This window comes from Ambystoma mexicanum, chromosome 6q, assembly GCF_040938575.1.
Source record: "Ambystoma mexicanum isolate Mex_15411 chromosome 6q, UKY_AmexF1_1, whole genome shotgun sequence".
NCBI classification, from domain to species: Eukaryota; Metazoa; Chordata; class Amphibia; order Caudata; family Ambystomatidae; genus Ambystoma; species Ambystoma mexicanum.
In genome coordinates, this window is record NC_090937.1 from 1,411,347,028 (window position 1) to 1,411,371,205 (window position 24,178).

The window sequence follows — 24,178 nt, forward strand, 5'->3', positions numbered from 1 at the left end:
AAGGTGGATGGTGTAATGGTTGCATGGCCTCAGAGATATTTACTGGTGGCCTACGATGAATTTCAAGTACAACTGGTTCCTAGACAGTGCGTTGCATGTAAAAGAAGGGAGAAGGTTCACAAGATAGAACATCATTGACCTTATGAGTCTATACAAGGTCTTGGACAGTACAAGTGGGATTCTTATAGATTTGGTTGATTAGGTGAGAAAGTGGCCTCAGGACACAGTGTTATTAACTGTAAATAAATAGGAGGAACACTTATAGAGTTTGCTTTTGTTCAAAAGGAATGGATGATTGCTTGAAGATTGGATAAAGAACATGCTCCAAGCTCAGACCCAAGAAGCAATAGGCTAGTGGAGCCGCTCAACTGGTTTTAAGGCTTACTACAACTTCTACTTAGCAGCTGTCTATTTTGGAGGAAGGTATTGAGAGAGACTAAATGACCATAAAGGGCTACAACAGGTTTGTCTCATATTCAGATGTTTGTGGGAAGGAGGTCAGTGGTTTGAAGAAAACCATATCTGGATCAAAAGTGGTACGAAAAGGACCATCAGTAATGTGAAGGGCCTGAGGCTAGGTTAAAGTTAGGCAATTATTTAAAGTCTGGATGGGTGTGAAGGTTAATGGGGGCGCAGACAGATTTTCTATCCTCTAGTCTGTGGAAGTGGGAGAGGAATTTGCAGATGAATGAACGGCAAGGTGAAATATTGGAAAAGAAGGCACATTATGGAGAGATGATAGTGTTGCAGAACTGAGGAATGCCTAGTTGCATGAGGATGTGTTAGGGATTTGCAGGGCAGTGTATAGGAGAGACTAGAACTTTCAAGGATAGCAGTAAATTCTGCACAATATGGGCAATGAGGGAAATAAAGTTGATGCTGAAGGGGCAAAGGCGCTGGTGGGCCATTGTGAGGAAGGCATGATATCAAAAGGAGGATGAGGACACAAAAGATACAAATCACCAATTGTATTTACTTCAAAAAGGGGGTTGGAAGAACTTCTATCTTGCCATAACACTAAAGATGGGAGCACACTCTACCATCTAAATAAAAAGGAAGCAGTCCTAGTCGGTCATAAGTCCGAAACAATAACAATTAAAATAGAAAAACCTATTGCCTGCCCTCACTCTAATAACATACAAGTGAAATAGGGAAATGTAATGCAAATAGAAAATCAGTGGGAACTAAAGGGTATCAGAATGGCATCAAAAGATTCTTGCCCACGTTGTATAGCACGTGGGTGAGGTGGAGCACTCGACGCATGGGCACACTCTGCTATGCGAGTACACCTGGGGTAGCTGTCTCGGGCCTCCAGAGCCTGCTTGGCATTCACGAACTCTGTCTCAAAGTTCGGGGTTTTGACCTCACATCTCTCTTTTTCCCCTAAGTCCAGGTCAATCCCCTGTGTTTTGCAGCACCAACACAAAAGTTCCAAGCTTCTCAGCACAAACACAAAAGTTCCAAAGGGAAATGTATTTTAAGTCTCTATAGGCCCCCTCAACCGGGCCCAAGCCTCTCACTTTCAATTTATTTCCTTGGTTCCCTTCTTTCGGGCTCAAACCGTTTCACTTTACTTTCTCGGGGTTCCCTTCCACTAGCTTTATTCTTTAGCGTTTGCTATGCCTTATGGTAATCATAGGCTTTTACACAGTTCAAATGTTTGCCAAAATTCAACAGTTCTCATGCTCAATTCAGCCTTGACCTTAACAAAAGAATGTTTCTCTTTAAACACACTTTCTGGGTCTCCCTCGTTCAGGCTCGGACCCCTTTCAAACATAATTTCGGGGTCTCCCTCGTTCGGGCACAGACCCCTTTCAAACACAATTTCTGGATCTCCCTTGTTCGGGCTTGGATCCACTTGGTTCCCAAAAGGTTATCACAGTTCAATTCCTTTAGACTTCCCTCGTTCTGGCTGAAGCCTGAACACAGTGCACAGAGTCTTTCGAAATGGGCATACTTTTGTTTTCCGCCAGACCACTCTGGTACTTTATTTTACAGCTAAATTTGACTTAATTTCAAAAAGAACTTCAAGTCCCATAATGCCTTTCATGGGCCTTTTTATTTCGTGCTTTCTTTCTCAAATTCAATGCTCAGGTTCCCGCTCCAGCCACACCCACGATCAACGGGATGTACTCTCTCTTGCCATGAGACTCACCCAGTTAGCGCAGCTTTGCCGAGCAACTTCTCTGGAGCTCTCTGGTTCGAGGTCAGGGTCTTCCCACCTGCCCCTCAAGTACCTGGGCTTCCCTTCATATGCCCAGGGGAAACGAGTACTTCTGTGGACAGAGTCCGCAGGATATGATCTGCCCTCTCTGGTTCTTGGAACGCACTGCCCCTGAGCCCTGCTGCAGCCCTTCAACAACACAGGATCAGTGTATTTGCCCTCAGCTCCCTTCCAGACTATCTAGGGTTTGTTCAGCACTCTCCTTTGCTCTTCAGCTCCTCTGGTCCACACTGCATCCCCAGCTCGCCCAAAGTGTGTCTCAGTGCTCCACCTTTTATACTGACAGGGAGTGTTAATTGGAGTCAGGTGTGGGTGGTTGAAAAGGGAGGCCCGACTCTGCCTGTCCTCGTTAATGGGACAAGATGGAGGCTGCCCATAGAAATCCATGGTACATTGGTTCCTATGAGCAATCTTCATAGCTGTATTCCTCTTCTTCTTCGTCCCAGTGGAAATTGACAGAAGGAAATGGGGAAGAAGCATGGGAGTTGTAGTTTTTCCTAATGATGGAGGGACAATTCTGTGTTTGTAAGGCTGAGGGGGGTAGATGTGTGGTTGTAGGTGAATGGGTTTTAGATGATAATGTCCTATAGTGACTGTGGGGATATCGGATAGGGATATATAACTTCTCCTACAGCTCCCTTTAATGTTAGTCCATGTTGGAATTGGGGAGGGAGCAACAGGACAGGATTCATAACCTATAAAAGTGGAGGAAGTGTCAGGTAGGGGTTTGTCAGAAAGGAGAGAATACCGCGTCACTCCCGAGGGCATTCCTCCAACTGTCCCCAAAGACCCCCTGTGCACAGTTGATCCTCCCGCACTGGTCCACCCCCAGGGTCTGGTTCCAAAGGCGATGGCTGTGCCCTGGCAACCTGAACAAAGAATCCATGGGGTCCATAAGTGAGAAAGCCCCGAGGTTTCCCACACTATTGGTGAACTGGTGGAAGGATCCAGGAACAGACGTGACTGGTGTGAGAGGTCCTGCAAAGTTACACAATTGTGTCCATGCACATCCTTCATTATTCAAGAGTGAATTTGATTATGAAACTGTTTTTGTGTTTGCTTTCTAATTGTGCTTGTTCTGGACTTGAAGACTGATCTCATAGGCAGAGGCGTTGCTAGGTTTGTAAAAGATCAGGGGCTAGAGCCCATGGAAAATTTAGATGTCACATAACTATATTATTTGAACGCAAGGTTCAAGCTTTCAAGCGTTAATATTGCATACTATACTGCTCATACTCATTTTGAAGTACTGCACTAACATGTAGCTATAGTGCCACTCCAAAGTGTGAACTTTCATCCAATAGTTCTAGGTAATATTTTAATAGGTTATATAAGACAAAGAGAAGCCTTTGGACAGGGCAGCCAAAGACTTGCTGTGGATTAAGAAATTGTATTTAAGCAGAGGCTGTAGAGCTACCTGTTTGCCACTTTAGCCATACAGTTGTTTGTTGCTGGTTGCTGACAAACTGACAGGGGGTAGGTATTGGGATTAAAAGATGGTGGGACATAATTGTATTATACAATGTAGCGAGTGAGCACAGCGAGTGAGCCTGAACTTGGCCAGGGGATTAAGGGGGAGGGGGTTCTCCCCCATGAGAAAATGTTTGAAAAACCCCTGTCAAAAGCACAAATATTTCAGCACAATTTTTCCAAAATAACCAGAAAGGTACATATGTTTTTTAGTGATCTAGAGGGCTACCGAATACTGTACCGTTAATAAGCTGTGACCAGCAGACAGGATACAAATACCAAATATGATATAACATAACTAACAAATGAAAAGCCTTTAAAATTCCAACATAGCTTTTTAAACAATGACATTTGTGGATTTATTCCATTACCGTGTGAGTTGCATTTAGTAGAAATGCAGTATGGACAGAACATACTGCAATATAAATGAAAAACACATTTCCAATTCCAACATAGATTACCAAATTGTTATTAATACATTTAAATCCACAAATACATAATACGAAACAAATATGATTATTTGCAACAACTGTGAACTGTACACAGATACTGTATTGGGTTCCAGTAGAAACCAATTAAAACAAACCATAGCAAATCTAATTTAACAAACTGTATAATATCACAATCTCAAATGACTACATTTACCATTTTCAATAGTAAATATAAGTGCTTGCCTTCATGCGTGCATGCCAACAAAGCGATCATGACCTGAAGTGCTCTGGTTCTTCCAGAAGCTCTGTTTGATTTAAATACCCTAATAATAATACTAGATCAGCAAGAGTTCACATGTCGTGCAAGGCTTTTGTATCTTGAGGTGATATTTAGCAAGTTTAGTTTCTACATGTTGGGGGCACGTTATTCTGTGTAATAGACAAAAAGGTTGTCTATTTTCTTGGGCCATGTAACATTCGGTTATGTTGTATCACCTGCATCCATATTCACTTGACAGTGCAGTCATTCCCACTTTTTAAACCACTTTTTCCACTTTGCGGAACCAGCATATTTGATGGACGCTCATGAGAGGCCATCACATGTAGTACAAACTACATAACTTTGATGCAGCTCAGTAAAGGTGTCACCATCAGAGATCGCACATGTGCTCTGTAAACAGTTGGTTCGGTCATGAGTAATGCAGAGGTGACTCTACTTGCAGAATTCAGTGCTTAGCACAGTCCATTATTGAACTATGAACATGTAGGGCTGTCGTCCTTAAGCATTACAGCCTGTGGGTCAGTCACCAGCACATATTAGCTTAGCCTGTGCCTGTCTTCGAGACCATTAAAGAACAAGCATTGGAAAAGCCAATAGGCTGTCTTTGCAAAGGTAGAGGGGTGTTTACTGCTACATTTGCAAAGACAGATCGGTTGCATTTGCTGATGCTTGTTGTGGTATCCCAGAACAGAGGTGCTGCGAGAGTCATATGTTGGCTGACTACATAAGTTTTTAGTTATGGTTGCGTGTGTCCTCTGTTACTGGTGTTCTCCACTGGAAGGTGGTTTGACAATGTGCCTAGAGCAAGTATTGAGTTTTGGTGATAAAAGGGAGGCTCACATTGAGTCAAATACAGTGTGGGTTAAGCGTAACCAATCACTAAAGCATGTATCACATGTATGCAATAATAGCTACCACAGCGGGCCTTTTTGCCTGATAATTATTTGCATTTAAAGATGCCATGCAAGGTGGTTACTAAGGGTGGTTAGCCATTAACAGGCACGTATAGGCTACTAAAACAGCCATTGCCGTGATTAGTGCCCTTCTCTTCCTAAAGAAATAGCAGCTGTTCACACGCTCAAAGTTTGGATACAAACTAGACAAGAGGAAAAAGGGAGTTCAGAAAGAGAGCATGTCACAGGAGGGTTGACAATTGGCCGATGCAGAGCAGGGGGCACAGAGACGCAAGGCTGGAGGGAGAGGAAGAAGCCAGGAAGCAGTCCTGGGCAAAGGCAAAGCAGAGTAAAGTAAACAGTGGGGTAGAACGGGTAAGGGGAAGAACATGTGCAAAGAAAGATGACATACGTGGGGGATAAATGAGGAACAAACTGATGACATAGCGAATGTGGACCATGCAAGCTCGTCCGCAAGACAGAATTTTGTCCTCTGGCCATTGTCTGTGTACTAAATGGTCACTTAGGTCGATTCTGTGGATTCTGTCCCAGGTCTCTAAATCCAAGTCATAGTGACTAAACTAGAGTAGGGAGTGTAACCGGAAGGCCCCATGACTATCAGGAAAGGGCTCGATTGAGGAGCAAGGTCTCCCTTAGCCATCTGGACCATCTAAACTTGGAGCTAAGCAGGCCAAAGGTGGGATGCCGAATGAGGTTGAAGGATACCTACCACGTCTCGTGCTTTTTCCTCATGGGGTGGGATGGTCCCAATTGAAAATGTAGTATTTATTTTTCTTCTGTGTCTGTTCCAAACTATCCATACACTCTTCAGGAAATGATGAGGGAATGGGACTTGGACCTTTTTCAACCACTGTGTCCTTGTCTGTTAGATTTTAATGTTGGTTTGGGAGGGTGGCGCAAAAATCCATGCACGAGAGTGAGTGTGCCAGCTTGTGAGACGGCACATGGGTGAGTGAGTGTGGTAGTGAGTGATAGAAGGAGAGAGGGAGCTAGGGGGGAGACAGTGACCATGAAATAGAGCATGATTAACCTCCTTGAAGGTGACTGTGATCTGAATCGCTTTAAGCCAATAGCCAGCTGAAGAAATGGCAGCAGGAGAGTTAAAAAGAAACATGTTTTCAATGTATTCTGAAGTCTCTAGGTGGCGAGGTGCATTAATGCACAAACAAGTGCACGTTCACATTAGAAGCACTTGAACCAGGGCAGCTTGCGTCCTAGATTTCTAAGAAAATGTATTCCATTGAGAAAGCAGGAACAGGGCAGGGAGCCTCAGGTCGAGATAGCCATAATTATGGAGCTTAACCAGAAAAATAAACACTGTCTGGGGTGTGTGAGGAAAACTGCCGTAGAACGCTTCCGGCGCCTCTGCGCTCCCTAATTCCATTTTCATGTAAGAAATCATTTACAGCATGTGTGCCTTCAAACTGCTCATCTGTGCTGGGGGCTAGTCTTTTGATTGTAGCCCCTGAGCTTCTTTCCGGGGCTACAACCAAAAGACCTGGAATTATAGCCCCACAGCACCTGCCTAGCGACGCCCCTGTCCAAAGGCCAAGCCAAATGGTCCCCGGGATGTGAAAGATCTGCAACGTTGGCAAATTATTGACGAGGGGGCCCAAATGTACTCATTCGTTGGGGCCAGGAAACAAACCATACACCCATAGAATGAAAAGAGGAAATTACACTCTCTTGAGTACACATGTGGTTTTATTAGTTGCACATGTATTTGTACAATTACTGAAAAATACATTTCAATTGCATAAAATTCTTATTTACATTTCTTTAAATTACATATATTTTACAGGGTAAAAAACAATATAATGATGTAGTATTACTTCATTCGAATCGTCGAGTAAGTTATAGCTTAAATAATCTACATTAGATTTGTCTTTGCTACTAGATCCACCAGGTCAGTACATTTTCAGTGGAAGTGTTTTTCTCCTTGAATCCTGCACCAGAATGCCCGACCTGAAAGATGAAGTCCTCAACTGTCTCTACAAATGAGGTATAGCAGAAACAGAGGGAGCTTCTTTAAACTTCTTGGCATGGTTCTATCACCATAACATGGTATGTAAAATCTCTATGTTGAGAAGTAATGTTTACTTCCAGTTTTATTACGTGGACAGACAGTCAGAGTATTGCTTGGAGCCTTGCACAAATTGTGTAGAATCAGCACTGAAGCGCAACAGCAGGCAACCCAAAGGAAGAGGATCATAGTAGAAGATGGAAGCCACTTCCCCCAGTTGGCCCGTTTGACAATCATGGGCCTGGCAAGTGGAAAATGAGAAACCAAAACTGGGACAGCTGCATCTGGGGGAGGGAGAACGAGGGCAGCAATATAGGGCTTAAACATCATAATAGTTCAGGCATTTTGTAGGTTTCAGAAGAAAATCTAAGAAGTACACAAACCAATATTTCGGATGACACCAGTTTATCAGATATCAAATGTTACGTTTAGACATTTTGACAGCCAAGAAGAAAAAATAACTAGTTGTCCTTAATTTACAATAATAACAAGCAGCATTGGATAACCCATATGCTGGTTGCTGGGTATTGCTTTATACAAAGTGTATACCTTTGTCTCATCAGTTGTATACCAATCAATTCTTCAGAGTCCATCTATGCTAAAAGTGACAATAATTCGACTTGGAAAAAGGAACTAACGCTAGTTGTATTGCCATTTTCCGTATTCTTCAAATGGATATATTGGAGAACTTCAGTTTCTGACACCTTTCAGACGTTCACTGAATGCCCTATTACGATTCCAAATGTGCGCAGAATTTCCTGGAATAGTGGTCAGTTATGCCAAGTGTTTTACAATGTAATATCTGTGTAAATTGTCACATTTGTCCTGAAGGGTGATATATAACTCGTAATGGTCTGCACAATCTATTCTATATATCGATCTCTTGGATTAGCTGAACTCAAATGAAGCAGCCAAGAAGTTGCCATTGATACTGTACATAATGTCAGAAGCCACATTTACATCGTTTTATTTAAATCATCATCCCACACTCATCGGTCGGCCCCAAATAACCTTAATGTTGCGTAATCGGAATAGAAGCTTGCTTAAGGCAATGCCATGGTGAGACAGGTTGATCATTCCTTGTACTTCAACAGTAGAGATCGTCCATAAGTTATAACTTCTTATGCTCTTCCACGCATACTTAAGAACTTTATGCGTGGCACTCAAACCCACTATGATGTGGGGAGGAATGGTGGGTGGCGGTCCTGTTACTTGGATTCTGAAGTAGGCTTGAGGCAGTTCAATGGATTTAGTAGGAGAAGTTATATAGTGAATAGGACACTTTCATCAACACACTGAAATGTCTTGATCCTCTGTGCAAAATCCCACATGTCCTTGACGTATCTGGAACTGGAGGTGCATTCTATATATAAAAATAATTAGCTATTTATAATTAGTACAGTATATCTCACAGAGGTTGCCTTTGGGCTGCTGCATTGTCCACATAATGGAACATCTGAATTGCATGGTCAGTTTAAGTCTTTCATTCCAATAAAGTCTTTCGTTGCACAAAGAACTCTTTAGCCAGGAAACTTGGAAGAGCCGTCACCTTGGCCTAGTATATCCATATGGATGCTTAAGAATCAACGTGTCATGGCTGGGCAGGATATGTGTGTGATAGTGTTCAACTAGACTCCATATGCCAGAAAACATGTAGCATTCCTCCAGGTAGAACTTGGAGCCCTGTGGAAGAGAAACGAAAGCAGAAGATATAAAGAGAAGAATCATTATTTGCATTCATTCAATTAGTATTTATTTATTAATAATGAACGTTTTTCATCAAGAAGCATTGTACAGAGAGTATACTAATGGCTGGAGCCATCCCCTTGCTGGTGTTTTGCCCACCTGGTGATGTTTAGGAGCTAGAAGCAGTGAACAGGGCCAGCACAAGATAGACATTAAATACATTGTCAACGACCACAGTGTTTACAGATAAAAACAGATATGCAATTGAATGCTGACAGATAGCACCATATGCCTCTGGGCTGTCTCCTGGAAGGCAAAGTGGTTCTAACAGGCGAACTTGAAGCAGTCACTTTTGGGAATGTGCTTCATTTCTGGGAGTAGGGCGAGGAAGCGAAAACCAGAGGCAGCACATGGTGAACGGTGGCTGATTAGGTTGAGGAGGGCTTGGGAAGATAAGAGTGGGTGGTGATGAGTAGTGGGAGATAGTTTCAGAGAGATTTGAGGGTTACGAGGGTAGAGGAGAAGGGATAGCCCATTAATAACTTTTACCACTAGATGAAGGCCTTTGCCTAGAAAGCAAATTTGTATCTATTGCCATCGTGTGTAAACGTTGTGCGCTAGGTGGGTGAGGATCTTGGGAAGTTACAGGGTACTTGAAGTCTGATCCTTAAGACCCAAATCCACTGCCTGCTTTTAGGATAACCACACAAAATATATTTTGAGTACAGTGAAAAGAAATGGGAGTTAATCAACGTAACCCAAGGTTATCATGTAAATGTTGCTCGATTGGGATTCTCGAAGACCAGACTTTCTTGGATGGTGCTGTTGTGGACGGTGATAAGTAGCACAATGCAGTACCATGTTGAGATAAACAAAGGAGTTGTGTGAAGACCCATAAAGCTTGCAGAGTAATCCAACTTGCCCAGGACTAGGTTGAGCAGTGTAGAAGCTTACATTTGGACAGGTTTTACATAATTTCCAAAGGTTAAGCCAGGCAGCTGTAGATGGCGATGAACTGGTGAAGTTTCAGAGAGCTGTCAAAGAAAAGCTCCCGATTGTGAGGCTTAAGCGATGAGGTACAGAGGCCAGGGAGAAATGATAGAGGATAAAGCAAGGATGGATGGCATTTGAGGCCAGGGAAAGGATAATTTCCATTTCGGCATCGTTTAGCATCAAGCAATTCAGCAGCACCCAGTGACTGATGGAAAAGAGGCAAATGGTGATGCAATAGCACATCCCTGGGGTAAAAGAGGGAAAGGAGAAGAGTGGAGTATAATCGTGTGAACCGTTGATATGAGAAGCTGAAGGATGAGAGGAGACTGTTGAGAGAGAGAAGCCGTAGAGTCTGAGGATGAGTAGATCAAGGGTAGATCCTTGTAGGACTTCTACTGTGATGTGTGTGGCACAGGATCTCACAGTGCTCCAGGAGACTGAAAAGATGATATCACCCAGGAAGAAGGGCACCCAGATGAGGAAGGTGCCCAGAAACCCAAGATTTGAGAGTGTCTGGGGGGGCGGAGACATATGATAAACTGCATCAAAGGAGCAGGAGAGATGAAGGAGAAAGAGCATTACCTTAATGCAATAATTTCAAAATATGATCTACGTTTGCTTCCCAGGAGCCTTAAAAAGGTTCTCGGATTAGGACTAGATCAGGGATAACTCTGCCAACGTACACCAATAATGATACTGTGGCACAGTCCCTTATTTTAGGCTGGGTGATGGGGCCAGAGTGGGCCTTGTGCCATCCGCTCCATAATGTGGGAGCCACAAGAGGTAGCCTGCGGATCCTCTTTGTTCTCCAGCTCAACACCAGCCTTAACGAAATCAACCCAGGACAAGCCTCAAGGGGATCCTGGAATGGAGGGTGACAGGCTACAACCAAGCATGGGGAATCCAGAATATTGAACAGATGGGCTCAGTGTGGAGGGCCGCTGGCTCTCGAAGAATGGGATGATTAGTCAAGAATGGAGAGGTCTATTAGGGCTGGGTAGATGGAATCTGTGAAAGCAAAAGGCATAAATATACTCCCTGGAATCCCACCCCAATGAACTTACACCAAACCGGACAAGCACTAACCGCTATCCCTCTTTGATCTAACAAGGGTGTACCTTGCACCCACTACTCCAGAAGAACTATCCCTTAAGCACAAGTGCCTATATGATTTGTGTAATTCCATGGAACTGTTGCCCCAATTTCGAGAACCCATATTTCAGAACCAAAACTGGAGTAACCTTGCACATAGCATGGGTGAATGGGAAAAACGTGCACGGACAACCAGGGACATCTGCTGTGATTTTAGCTTAACAACATCAAACACAGCATTGAGGACTTTGCACCAAAAAGGATGGCTGAACATGTGCCAGAAAAATACCAGCACACACCAAAGACTTGAAAATTAAAGGAAGACTTGCAGCTCTGTGCCATTTGGGAAACCCTAAATATTCAGTCGTGGTTTGAGAAGAACCAGTCAGTGACTTCCTTGCACAACAGATACACCATGGGCGTCATTACAAGTGTGTCAGTCCGGAAATAAGGGTGCCGGCTGCACCGTACCGGCACCCTTTCCGCACCGCCACACTCCAACTGTGCCTTCCTGGGCCGTTGCGCTCGGCAGGTCTGAACTGTCGGGCGCAACGGCCCTGGTAGGCGGAGTAGCCACTGAAGCACTGTTAGCCATGGTGCTGCTGCTTCCGCGTCCCCATTCCCATGGCGTCCTATCAGATGCCATGGGAATGGGGACTTAAACTTTCCACTGCCAGATATCCCGGGATGCCAAGTACCCGCCAAACTCGGAATGAGGCCCCATACCTCTATGTGAACCTGGAGATTGAGTGTTGTTGAGATTGAGGAAAAGCATGCAAGCAAGTCATCAAGAGCTAGCCTGCTGCATCTCTGCAGCAGAAAACCCACAGACACAAAAAAAGAAAGGGGAGGATAACTAGGGGAACGAGAGCTAAGAATGTTGGAAAGATGGTCTTGAAGGAAAATGAAGAGGTGAAGAAGCAAGAAGAAGGATGGAAGAACCATCTGGAGAGGAGGAAGGAGGTCCAGAGAGGAAGAGGAGGAAGAAATGAGGAGGAACTGGAAGCTAAGAGGGGAGGTGTGGAGGGCCTGATTGTGCAGCGCACTGTGTTTCTTCCTCGATACACTCGTAGTTATTTCTCAAAAATATAATTTTATTCATTTATCAAAAGTTTTAAAAAATGTAATGTGCAGTTTTTCACAAACAACACTTGGATATTTCAACATGTTATATTGCATTGCTCTAGGCCTATTCACATTTCCAGACAAAAACACCTTGGTTTTCAACATAAGACCCAAACGAACATAGATCCAAAATATATATATATATATATATATATATATATATATGATAAATTACTCACCGTAACCGTATTTCGGATGCTTGCATCTGCTTAGATTCACATGCTGTGCATAGGCCGACATCTAGTTGAAGCTGCAGAGTATTACAGTTGTTGTTTCCGAAACTCGAAAAGGGCCGTCGACAGGGCATGCCAGTAATACTATCCCTAGTGTGGCATCAACTGTACCCATGATCCCTCACGCGTCGAGGTCCCTCAGATTGTTATTTTTCTGACATGAGGTAGCATGAGGTGTAGCGTGAGTACAGTTGTATCCAAGCAGATAAGTATAGACAAGCTCATAGGCATCCATGCGCCGTCGCTCCGAGAGGAGGAAGGGTGGGTCGCATGTGAATCTAAGCAGATACAAGCATCAGAAATACGATTACGGTGAGTAATGTATCCCTTCTGAGGCTTGTGGAATTTGCTTAGATCACATGCTGTGCATAGATTAGCGAGCAGTGGAAGAAGGAGGTGGGATGTGAGAAGGTTCATGAGCGAATAAATGTCTTATAACTGCTTGTCTCACTTGTGTATCTGTCTTGGATGAGTGTCAATGCAGTACTGCTGAGTGAAAGTATGTATAGAGCTCCAAGTAGCTGCTTTGCAAATACTGTCTAAGGGGACATTTGCAATGAAAGCCAGAGTGGCTCCAGTACCTCTTGTGGAGTGGGCCCTTGGACTAAAAGGCAGTGTTTTATCTGAAAGCAAATACCACAGTTGCATACATCTATCCACCTAGAGATGCCATTTTTAGAGATGCAATCTCCTTCTCTGCCTGGCGCTATGGAGACAAACAGTTGATCTGTTTTTCTTAGCGGTCTGGTCTTGTCTACGTATTAGAGGACCACCATCCTCACATCTAGTGTGTGGAGTTTTTTTATTTTACCAACTTTATTTATGTTTTAGAGCATCATAGACATGTATATATCAATAAACAGTTAATGACAAGCATACATTGTTTTGTTCATGCCAACTCTTTCTTGCCCCCTCTTGGGGTTTCAGTGCAGTTCAATTCCTTTGCTCATATATATTAACCATACATAATAATCGTCAAACTAACCCCCTCCCCCCAAACATTTCCCCAACTTATGGGTGAAGAAGTGTTCTGTTCTTGTTTTAAGAGTTCAACAGGTTGGATCACTTTTCCAGCTTAAAGTTTTTATTTGATATTGCACGGAGCAACCTAGGTTTAAAGTACATCTGCTCTTTATCGTCTGTAAATTCGTGAAGTGGTAGCCAAATATTCAGATACTTTGAGTAAGAGGCATGGGCTATTGCTGTCACCTTTTCCATGGCCATCACTCCCACAACCTCACCCACCACATGGCTACTATTGGTCCTTCCTTAGTCTTCCATGCTTGTGCAACCGTAATTCTGGCCGCGCTCAGCATGTGGGTGATAAGCGTGGCTGTAGGCCCTGAGATTGCATAGCATCCCTCGACCGCCTCTCCCAGGAGCACCACTAGCGGATCGAAGGGAAGCCCCAAACCAGTTATTTCTTTAATGTGACTTAAAATCTCCTTCCAATAGGTCTCTGCTAGTGGGCAGGACCACCACATGTGAATAAGATCCCCTGGGTTGTTCACAATTTCTCCAGCAGGTTGCAGGGTATTCTGGGTTGATGGAATGCATACGTAAGGGCGTCATATACCATCGGAGGCAGAGTTTGTATGCTGCTTCCTTAATTGAGGTGCATTTAGAGCTCTTGGCAGTTCTATGCCAGATGCGGCCCCAAGTTTCCCCAGAGATTGGTCTCCCTAGATCTGTCTCCCATCTTTGCATATAGGTGAGGTTCTCTTCAGGGTCCATCACCCCCATTAGATGATATAATCTAGTTATTCCCTTGTCTGGTTGGCCTTCTTGTACTGTTAGCTCCACTCCTATTGGGCTTCTAGTTGCCCCTTCTTTCACCTTTGCGTTTGAGACCCAATGCCTAAACCGAACATAGTGAAATCGTTCCGGCTCCGGTATGTTAAACCTGGCCTTATAGTCTTCAAACGTCAAGGGTGACCCATCTGTATAGAGGTCTTTTAGAACCGGGTTACTTTCCCTGCCCCCCCAGTGTGTCCAGAAATTAGCCTGTGTTCCTGGCCCCCCAGTGTGTCCAGAAATTAGCCTGTGGTCCCCCCCCACTTTGATCGTCTTATTCCTCAATACCTTATTCCAATGCCACAGAGTAGTTTTAGTTGATTCTAGTAGCAAACCTCCTTTTTCCCTATGCCGTGTGGCGAGGAAGCCAAGGTTCCCCAGGGGCGTCTTGGTCGCTGTTCTTTCTAATGTTACCCACTGATTTCGATCTTCTCCAGATGTCCATTGTAGCATCGGGGCTACCTGTGCTGCCCATAGGTACCTACGAAATTCTGGGACTCCCAGCCCCCCCATGGCTTGTGGTCTAAATAGTACTTTTTGGAAATTCTTGGTTTCTCCCCCCCACCCCAGATAAAGGTCATCACTTCTTTCTGTAATGTTTGGATGGCTGAGCCCGGGATTCTTATTGGTATGGTGCCCACTACGTATAGAAATTTAGGAAGTAGGGTCATTTTAACCGCTATAATGTGTGCCAGCCAGGACAATTCCTGCAGTTCCCATCATTTTAGATCCCTTGCTAGTGTTTTCAGGAGGTCCGGAAAATTAGCCCCGTATAGTCTATCATATCTGAGGGTCAATTGTACCCCAAGACATTTTACTGCCTTATGTTCCCACTTCAGGGGCTATTGATTCTCACATTCCGGGATTTGTTCTGCCTTTTCGGTAATATTAAGAGCTTTCGATTTGGGGTAGTTAATATGGAATCCTGTGACCTTTGCGAATTCTTCCAGTAATTGTATGGCCGCTGGTAGGGAGTTTGCGGTGTCCCTTAGGAATAGGATAATGTCATTCACGTAGAGTGCTACTTTTTGAGGTCCTGCAGTGCCCACTTCAAGCCCTTGGATTCCCGGGTGGTTACAAACCCTACATGCAAATGGCTCCATATCCATGGCAAAGATCAGGGGTGACTGTGGGCACCCCTGTCTTGTGCCTTTCTGAATGGGAATACTCCCTGTAAGTTTCCCATTGACCATTAATCTTGTGGATGGGTATGTGAAATGGGCCATTACCATGCGGGTGAAGATTGGTCAGCATCCGAATCTTTCAAGGGTTAGCTGTAGAAAACCCCAGTGTAGGCTATCAAAGGCTTTGGAAGCGTCCAGAGCTGCCACTGAAAATCTCTGACCAGTCCTCCATCCCCAGTCTATCGTATCTATGGCTATGAGAATATTATCATATGTGTGCCGCCCCTTCACAAATCCTGCCTGATCTGAATGGATTATCTCCGGAAGTACAATTGCTAATCTCCGGGCCAGTACCATGGAATAAATCTTTGCATCCCCGTTTAATAAGGAGATCGGGCGATAACTTGCACAATTCGTTGGATTCCTGTCTGGTTTCAACAGTAATATCGTGGTTGCTGGACACATGTCCCCGGAAGCTCGCCCCTTGTCCCTATTGAGGTTAAAAAGGTGCGTTAGGGGGCCTGTTAAGATGGTCCTGAATGTTTTATAATATGCATTTCTTAGCCCATCTGGGCCCAGGGATTTGTGTCCTTTTAGTGCCCTCATTGCCTCCCCAATTCCTCCTCTGTTATGGGGCCTTCCAGATGTTGCCTATCCGCCTCATTAATTTGCGGTAACTCTATCTGGTTTAAAAATGTAACCTGTGCCTCCCCCTCTAGGTTTTCCTTTATTAGATTGTTGGTGTAGTATGAGAACATCGCCTCTTCTATTTCTTTCTCCCCCCTCACTACATCCCCGTTTCCATTACGAAGTTGGGTTATACGGTTCCGGATCTTCTGGTTCCTCATTTTAGCAGCAAGGAGTCGGTTAGCTTTACCCCTATGTCTATAATAAAATTGTTTTGTTTGTACCAGAAAGCGTGCTGCATCGTCTGCTAGGTGGGTTTGCCATGCCTTCTGTGAGCCCCTGTCTTTGTATTCCACCTCCGCCTTGTGTATATTGGCCTCCATATTACGTCTCACCCTCTCCCGACTGCTAATATAGCTTGATGTTTGCGCGATAAACTCCCCTCATACTACCGCTTTGCTGGCATCCCAAATATTCGACCAGTCAACCCCCGGTGTCATATTTTCCCGGAAATAGTTCTGTAAGGTTTCTTCTATGCTTATCCGAACCGTTAGTTCTTTCAATAATACCTCATTTAATCACCAAGGTATGTGGGGTTGTTGTTGCGGGTAGTTTGGTTCTATTTTTAGAAGTACCGGAGCGTGGTCTGATAGGCATCACACTCCAATTTCTAAGCCTGTAAATTGTGGGACCACTGTTTCTGAAATAAGTATCATATCGATAGGGGAATATCCCTTGTGTACTGCTGAGTAGTGGGTATATGTTCTATCTCGTGGGTTAAAGAATCGCCAAGTTTCTAATAGATGTAGTTCCCTTAGAAATTTGCCCAAGGCTTGTCTGAATGTGTGGTCATTGGAGGTGGCTGGGAGGGTTTTATCCATTGCTGCATCCATCACCCCGTTAATATCGCCTCCAATTAGAATTTTCCCTATTCCCCATTGTGCAATTTTGGGTAATAGGCTCAGTAGGAAGTGGTCCTGTTTCGCATTAGGGGCATGAATTGAAATCAACGTAACCAGCTGGCCCAACAGTCCCCCCCCCAGCATATAATAGCGGCCTTCCGGGTCTTTTTTAATAGATCGATTTTCAAAACTGATACCTTTTGCTAATAAGATGCCCACTCCCCGCTTTTTAGTCCCACTGGAGGCCAGATATTGTGTAGGGAAGGCTCTATGTCCCAACCTCTGTTCATCCTCTGGGAGTAAGTGTGTCTCTTGCAGCCAAACCACCAAGGCGTGCATATCTCTCAACCTAGTTAACATAGATTTCCGCTTGATTGGGGAGTTAAGCCCCTGGACATTTAACTAAACAAATGTTAACTCAGTCATTATTGTACTTTAACCATTTGTCCTCTTCATTGCGATCCAACTCAAGAACATTTTTAGGTATTTTGTGTATGTTTTGTACTTTTTCACCCAAAAAACGAAAAAACGAAATCCCCCCACCCCCAAGGATTGAATTAAAACTTCCCAATAACATTCTCAACATTATGCATTCACAGTATATCACCGGGTTCTTTACTCACCTGGAAAGTTTGGGAACTGGACTCCTTCTTCCCCACCCCCCACCTTTTTTTTGCTGCTTAATGGCTGGTATGATTGCTTCTTGTGCACCCAACTTAGCTTATGATTACGTTCCAGATGTAAGTTTACCCTTTTTCCTTTTTGTCATCCCCATTTTCCAATTTTGAAGGGACTGTCCCGGTTCTCCAGGTGCTTAGCAGTTGTTCAGGTGGGATCTGTGGGTTTAGGATCCCTATTACGCCCCCGTGGTCGAGAGCGTCCATTGGCCGCTTCCGGATCCACCTTCTATCTCCTTGTTCTGGGATGGAGATCCTTCCTTGTCGGTGAGGTTGCCTCCCTCGTCCTCCTGCATAAGATCTGCCATATCTTCCTCCTTGGAGACGGAGAACCTCTGGCCTTTCCATTCGAAACAAAGGCATGTCGGGTGTCCCCACCGGTATCGCACATCCCTGGTTCTCAACCAGTTTGTGACTACCCTCAGTCTTTGCCTCCTGACAAGTGTAGCTTGGGCTAGGTCTTGAAATAATTGAATTGGAGTGGAGCGGAATCTAATAGGTTCCTTCTTACGAGCGGCTCGCATAATGTCCTCTTTCAGTTGATACAGGTGTATCTGGGTTAGCACGTCAGGATACAGATTCTTGTTAAGTTGATACATAGAGTAGATCCTGTGCGTCTGATCTAGCAGGATTTCTTTGTTCTCTTCTGTGTTCAGGATGTGTTGAAACAGGTCCATCACATATTGTTGTAAGTTAGAGTCCATTACCGATTTTTGGATTCCACAAATTCGGATGTTATTTCGCCTGGACCTGTTTTCGGCATCTTCCTGTTTATTCTGCACACGTTCCATTTGTTGTTCCAACTCATGGACTCTGTTTGCCAAGATGTCATGTTCATGGCTCTGCTCCGTTACCACCGTTTCAACTTCATCGATCCTTTTTTCTACTGCCAAGACTCCCTTACTAAGATCAGAGATGGATTTAGCTAGATTATTTGCACTATCTTGTCTTTCTTAAGCTCCTGCAGAATTTCTAGCAGATCTGACTTTCGAATAGGTGATTCTTCGGGGTTCCCTGCCCCCTCCGGAGGGGGGGGTATGTACCTGGGCCATCGCCTGCACCTGATTGCGTTTCTGAGTATCTGCTGTCTGTAGCAGGGCTTTGATATCGCCAGAGCCTTGGCCTTTGGTTTTCGTTGTTTGTTTGGACATCTTGGTCGGTGTGTGATGTTCTTGTTTATCGCTCTGGATTAGGTCTGACGAGTTAGGACCAATGTTGCTCACCACTGTTGCCCCTCAGGTAGGTTTTCCACCTCCCACCACTTTGGGGATTCCCTTGTAGGACCAGGTGTAGCTCTTTATCTATGTTATGTTTGTGCTGTGGGCTGAGTTTTATTCTGCACTTCTGGGTTTAGCCTCAAGGGGTCCGTCCTTCTTTTCTTTTCACCCCTTTTGGGGTTGTGTGCCTCAGTTTGTTGTACTGTGGGAGAGTATATTCCTTCCTTCTCTGTATGGCCACTGCCACGTTTTCCTGTTTATGCCTAGCTGATTATGGACTGTTTCATTTGGTGGATCAGCCTCATATAAACCCCATTACAGATAAGTGGAGGGGTAGAGCCATTCAGTGAGCATCCGAGCCTAGCACTTTGGTTATTGTTGCTTACTCTGGTCCCCTGGTATTGCTCCCGGAACATTCTGATGTGTTGTTAGGGGTTCATTTTTCTCTCTGCTGTATTGGCACCCTGGGGAATTAGAATGCAACTACCTCGTGCTGCGTTGGCACCCAGCCGCCATTTCACATCTCAGGCAGCGTTGCCTATCGTTCTGTGTCTCCCTCAGGATGCAAGCCGTTTTTTTTTATACCAGTGCCCAACCTTTAAATAGACACCCTATGTTATGCTGGTTGGATGAGTTTTGTACCAGGGTCATATGAAACCCCCAAGCAAACGTCGCGCAGCGTGATTGCTATTCTCCTCTTCACTCTGCTTTAGGTTTCATTCCCCTGAGATGTCACATGCAGCTTATAGCTTGTATCAGTCGCCGCAAATTTGGAGTGTATGTTATTGTCCTAGCTTTTTTTGGGTTCGGGCAACTGTTGTTCTCTTTAATCCGGCTCCTTCTGTTAAGCGTCTGCGTTAGTTAGCATGCTTCATGTTGCATCACCCCATCCGTATACGTGATTACTTTCATCTTCGGGCTGTGGACCGGGCTGCAAAAGCCTCTGATATCCCTCACCTTGAAGGGCACTGCTGTTTTTCCAGAGAGCGCTCGACCGAAAGTCTGTTTTGCCCCCTTACTACTTCTGTGCAAGCTTCAACCCGCTCCTTTTCAGGGATCCGGCAATATGTCGTCAAAATGGCGTCCGTACGGGCCGCTTCATACGTATTCCTTCAAATTACCGGGAGTGAGTGGGGTGCATAGTTTACAAAATGCCGCTGTTTAGGTTGAATATCTGCTAGCGCTTCGCCTCCTGCAGTGACAAGTCTTCAGGGCTCACAGCTGCGGCCGTACACAAGGTTCCGGGGGCCCCGGGTTCTGCACCACCCCCGCGGCCGCTCCTTAGCGCCGGTGTCTCCTGCTGCAGCTGCTGCTTCCCCCACAGCTGCTCCGCTCACCTCTGCTCACCGCCGACCTCGCCGCCGGGCTGCCAGCTTGCCGGATTCTCCTCTCTGCGGTCAGACACCGCACACTCACTTCCTCCGGGTTTGTCTATGGCCTGCGGCTTCTCCGATGGTCTCACGCCTCAGACTCCAGGGCGCGCCGCTTCTACCTGCCGCAGCCCATGCCTCATGATACGCGCCCGGGGGGAGTTACAGGTTTTCACCGTCTCGCTCACGCGCCAGTCAGCCACGGCACCAGGACACGCAGGGAGACCCCCGGGTTTGCAGTATGCTTCTTTCTTCTGTCGTTCCTCAACTCGGCCCCGCTCATTTTCTTTCTGAATTCCACAACTTCTCTCTTCGCATGAAGTCCACGGCCGCTGCCATCTTGATATGCGGTCGATACGATAATCCTCCGAAATGTGCCTACAACTTCACTTATGCTATTTAATGCCGCCGAATTCTCGTTTCTTCAGGTGCCCAAGAAGTTAATCGCAGCATAGGCTGTTTCTGCAAGTTTATCGATGCATTTTGAAGGGGATAAGGATTCCGGGGTCGGATGAAGTCATGGAGCTTGCTGAGGAGCCATCCCATCGGATCCTCGGCTGGCCACGCCCCCCTAGTGTGTGGAGTTTTACCTCAGCAGAGCTTCTGGGTTCCTGGAAGAAAGCCGGTAGCTCAATAGACTGGTTAACATGGAATCTGGAAATTAACTTAGGTGAGAACCTAGGTTGAGTCCGTAAAACCAGTTTGTCCTCATGTATAGTAAAGAAAGGATTCTGCACTGACAGAGCTTGGATTTCACTGACCCTTCTTACGGAAGTGATGGCTACTAAGAAGGCAGTTTTATAAGTCAGGTGTTTGAGACTAGACTTGTGCATAGGCTCAAAGGGTGGTCCCATGAGTTTAGCGAGTACCACATTAAGGCCCCAACCTGGCGGTGGGTTAGAAATTGGAGGGTGGAGTCTCTTTACACCTTCCATAAATGCTTTGACGACTGGTACCTTCCACCATGAGACCTTGTTATGGGAACTGGTGTAGGCTGACAAAGCTGCCAGGTGTACCTTTGGCGAGTTAAACACTAACCCTGCATCCAGTAAGTGGAGCATATAGGTTAGAATATTAGAAGGAGTACAATCAACGGGGTTGATTTGCTTATTCTGGCACCAAATTACGAATTGTTTCCATTTATCTTAGTAACAGTGCCTCGTGTTTGGTTTTCTTGACTCTTTCAAGATATACATACATCTCTGTGGTAGATTGAGATGTCCGAACTCAATGACTTCAGGAGCCATGCTGCCAAGTTCATAGAGTGTGGTTGTGGGTGCACTGTTAGTCCTCTGTGCTGGGTGAGTAGGTTGTACTGACACGGGAGTTTGATGGGTTCGCACATCGCCAGTCTGCGCAGATGTGGATACCATGGCTGTCTTGCCCACATAGGAGCAACAAGGATCAGTGTAATTGGTTCCTTGTGTAACTTGTTCACCACCTTCCTCATGAGAGGACTCAGGTGGGAACGGGGGGGAAGCGTAAGCAAACTTCCCTGACCAGTTCATCCGTAGGGCTTTCCCCTTGGAGCCTGGCTGGGGGAACCTGGACGCAAAGTCTGGGCATTGACGATTTTCGCTTGTGGCGAATAGGTCTATAGTTTGAAAACCCCTTTGAGAGAAGAGGTGTTCTACGACTTCTTTGTATAGATGCCACTTGTGTTCCTCTGCTAGGGGATCTCTGCTCAATGAGTCTGCTAGAGCGTTGAGTTCCCCTGGAACATGTTGTGATGACAGGAACATTTTCCGTCTGAGTGCCCATTTCCAGATTTTCTGTGCAAGTCTGGATAGATTTGGAGAGTGTGCCCCCCCACGCCGATGAGCAATAAAACATTGCTCATGTGCTGTCGGTCACAATCTGCACCGACAGATTTGTTAAATGGGGTTCGAAAGCCTGGAGAGCTTTCAATACGGACAAAAGTTCATGCACATTGATGTGGTTCTGAGATGCAGTGTGAGACCACAGACGCTGGGCTGTGTGATGAAGGTAGTGAGCCTCCCACCCTGCCAGTGAGGCGTCCGTTGTGACCACTGCTTGTATCTGTGGGTCGTAGAAGGGTTTCCCCTTTGTCAGGTTTTCTCTCGTCCACCAGCGAAGATTTTGTACCAGTGTTGGCGAAACGACCACTAGATCGTCGCACTGACCGCTTGCATGAGTCCATTGTTTCGCCAGCCACTTCTGTATGGGACGCATGTGCAGGTGAGGAACCAGGTATATGCAAGATGCCATCATGCCAATTAAACGCATCGCTTTGCGCACCCTTATCTGGCAGGTGGCCTAATAATGTGGTATTTGCAGTAACAAATTCTTTATTCTCTCCTCTGAGGGAAAGACCAATCCTTCCTCTGTGTTTAGGATAGCTCCTAGGAACTGTTTGGAAGTGCTTGGCAATAGGCTCGATTTTTTCTCGTTGATTGAGAGCCCAATTGGAAGAGGAGGTTGATAGTTGTTTGGATGTTTTGTCTGAAAATCAGGGGTGATTCCCCTGTTATCAGCAAGTCGTCCAAGTAAGTGTACACTGGGATTGCCTCCCTGCGCAGGTGCGCTGCCACCACCACCAGTACCTTGGTGAATACCCTTGGAGTCGAGGCTATTCCGAAGGGCAGCACCTTGAATTGGTAGTGCTGGTTCGCTATCTTGAAACGCAAAAATCTTCTGTGCGCTGGGAACATTGAAATATGAAAATAGGCATCTTTCACATCCAGTGTTGCCATGTAATCCCCCTTTTTTAGAAGCCGGATTACCTCTTGTTGCGTAGTCATGCAGAACTTTTGTGGCTTGACACATTTGTTCCCAGGGCTCAAATCTAATACTGGGCGCATTGTTAGATCTTTTCTTGGCACAGGGAAGTAAATTGAATAAATACCCCTGTTTACCTGGATGGCTGGGACCACTTCTATGGCGTCCTTTAATATAAGCGCTGTTATTTCTTCTAGAAGGATCCGCTTATGTTCCTCTAAGTGGACCTCTTGTCTCGGGGGGTGATCGCGAGGACGTTGAAAAAGTTCTACACAGTAGCCCCCTGCTACCGTGGACAGCACCCATCTTTCTGAGGTGATACCCTCCCATGCGTGGGTGAAGTTGGAAATGCGTCCTCCTACTGGAGATGCATGGGAGGATACCTGGAGCGAAATGTCACTTGCTCTGAGGTGGGGTGCCACCTCCAGCTGGGCCCCTGCCCCGATTACCACAACCTCTACGTTGTCCTTGTGGATAGCCCTGAAAGGCTTGTCCTTGGTTGTTGCCATAGGAACCTTGGCCTTATTTGTATCCTGATCCCCTCTGAGAATTTTGGCCCTGAAAGCGGCAAAAATTGCCGTTACTTCTTTGCCCTGTGGGCTTGTTCGTGACCTGACCTAAGGACTTTAGAGTCTCATACTCATCCTTTGCTGTCTTAATTGTGTCTTCTACAGCCTTGCCGAAGAGCATATCAGGTTCCACTGGCATATTAATTAAGGTGTCCTGTGTTTCTGGCCTGAAGCCTGATTGGCAAAGCCATGCGTACCTCTTTATAATAGTGCCCTCTGCGATAACTCTCCCTGCATTGTCAGCCGTGTCAAAAATTTGACTTGAGGAGACAAGTAGACACAGCTCTTCCATCTGCTGCCACCTGAGCTAATTGAGATTTAAGTGGCTCAGGTGCGGATGAGAGTAACGTGGAAACCTCCTCCCACTTATGGCAGTTGTAACTTGCCAAGAGTGTAGCATTATTCGCAATTCTTGCTTGGTAGGCTGCAGAAGAGGCTACTTTTCTGCCCATTGCATATATCTTCTTGCTCTCCTTATTCGGGGGAGCCTCGGGGGAAGCAAGGGGTGTGCTTGCTCTCTTTCGTGTGGTGGTAATCACCAAAGAGTCTGGTTTTAACTGGCCTCTTATGTATAGGGGGTCTGAAGGTGCAGGTCTGAACAGTTTTTCCACACGCGGGTTAACGGCCCGTGTGAGATTAGGTGCCTCCAAAGAAGGTTGGATTTTAGCAGTGGGATAAACTGCCCTAC

At 45.5% G+C, this 24,178-nt stretch overlaps 1 protein-coding gene across 4 annotated transcripts in view; it reads right to left on the reverse strand.

The window, feature by feature from the left end:
* Positions 1 to 7,005: 7,005 nt before the first annotated feature.
* SH3BP2 (SH3 domain binding protein 2) overlaps positions 7,006 to 24,178 on the reverse strand; it is a 381,251-nt gene continuing 364,078 nt past the window's right edge. For 3 of the 4 annotated variants that reach the window (XM_069632100.1, XM_069632099.1, XM_069632102.1), the window contains exon 13: positions 8,743 to 9,025. In XM_069632100.1, coding sequence (XP_069488201.1) covers positions 8,888 to 9,025 — 138 coding nt within the window. In that variant the 3' untranslated portion in view covers positions 8,743 to 8,887. Of the gene's footprint in view, positions 9,026 to 24,178 lie in introns of all 4 variants that reach the window. The other variant, XM_069632101.1, reaches the window with a different exon arrangement.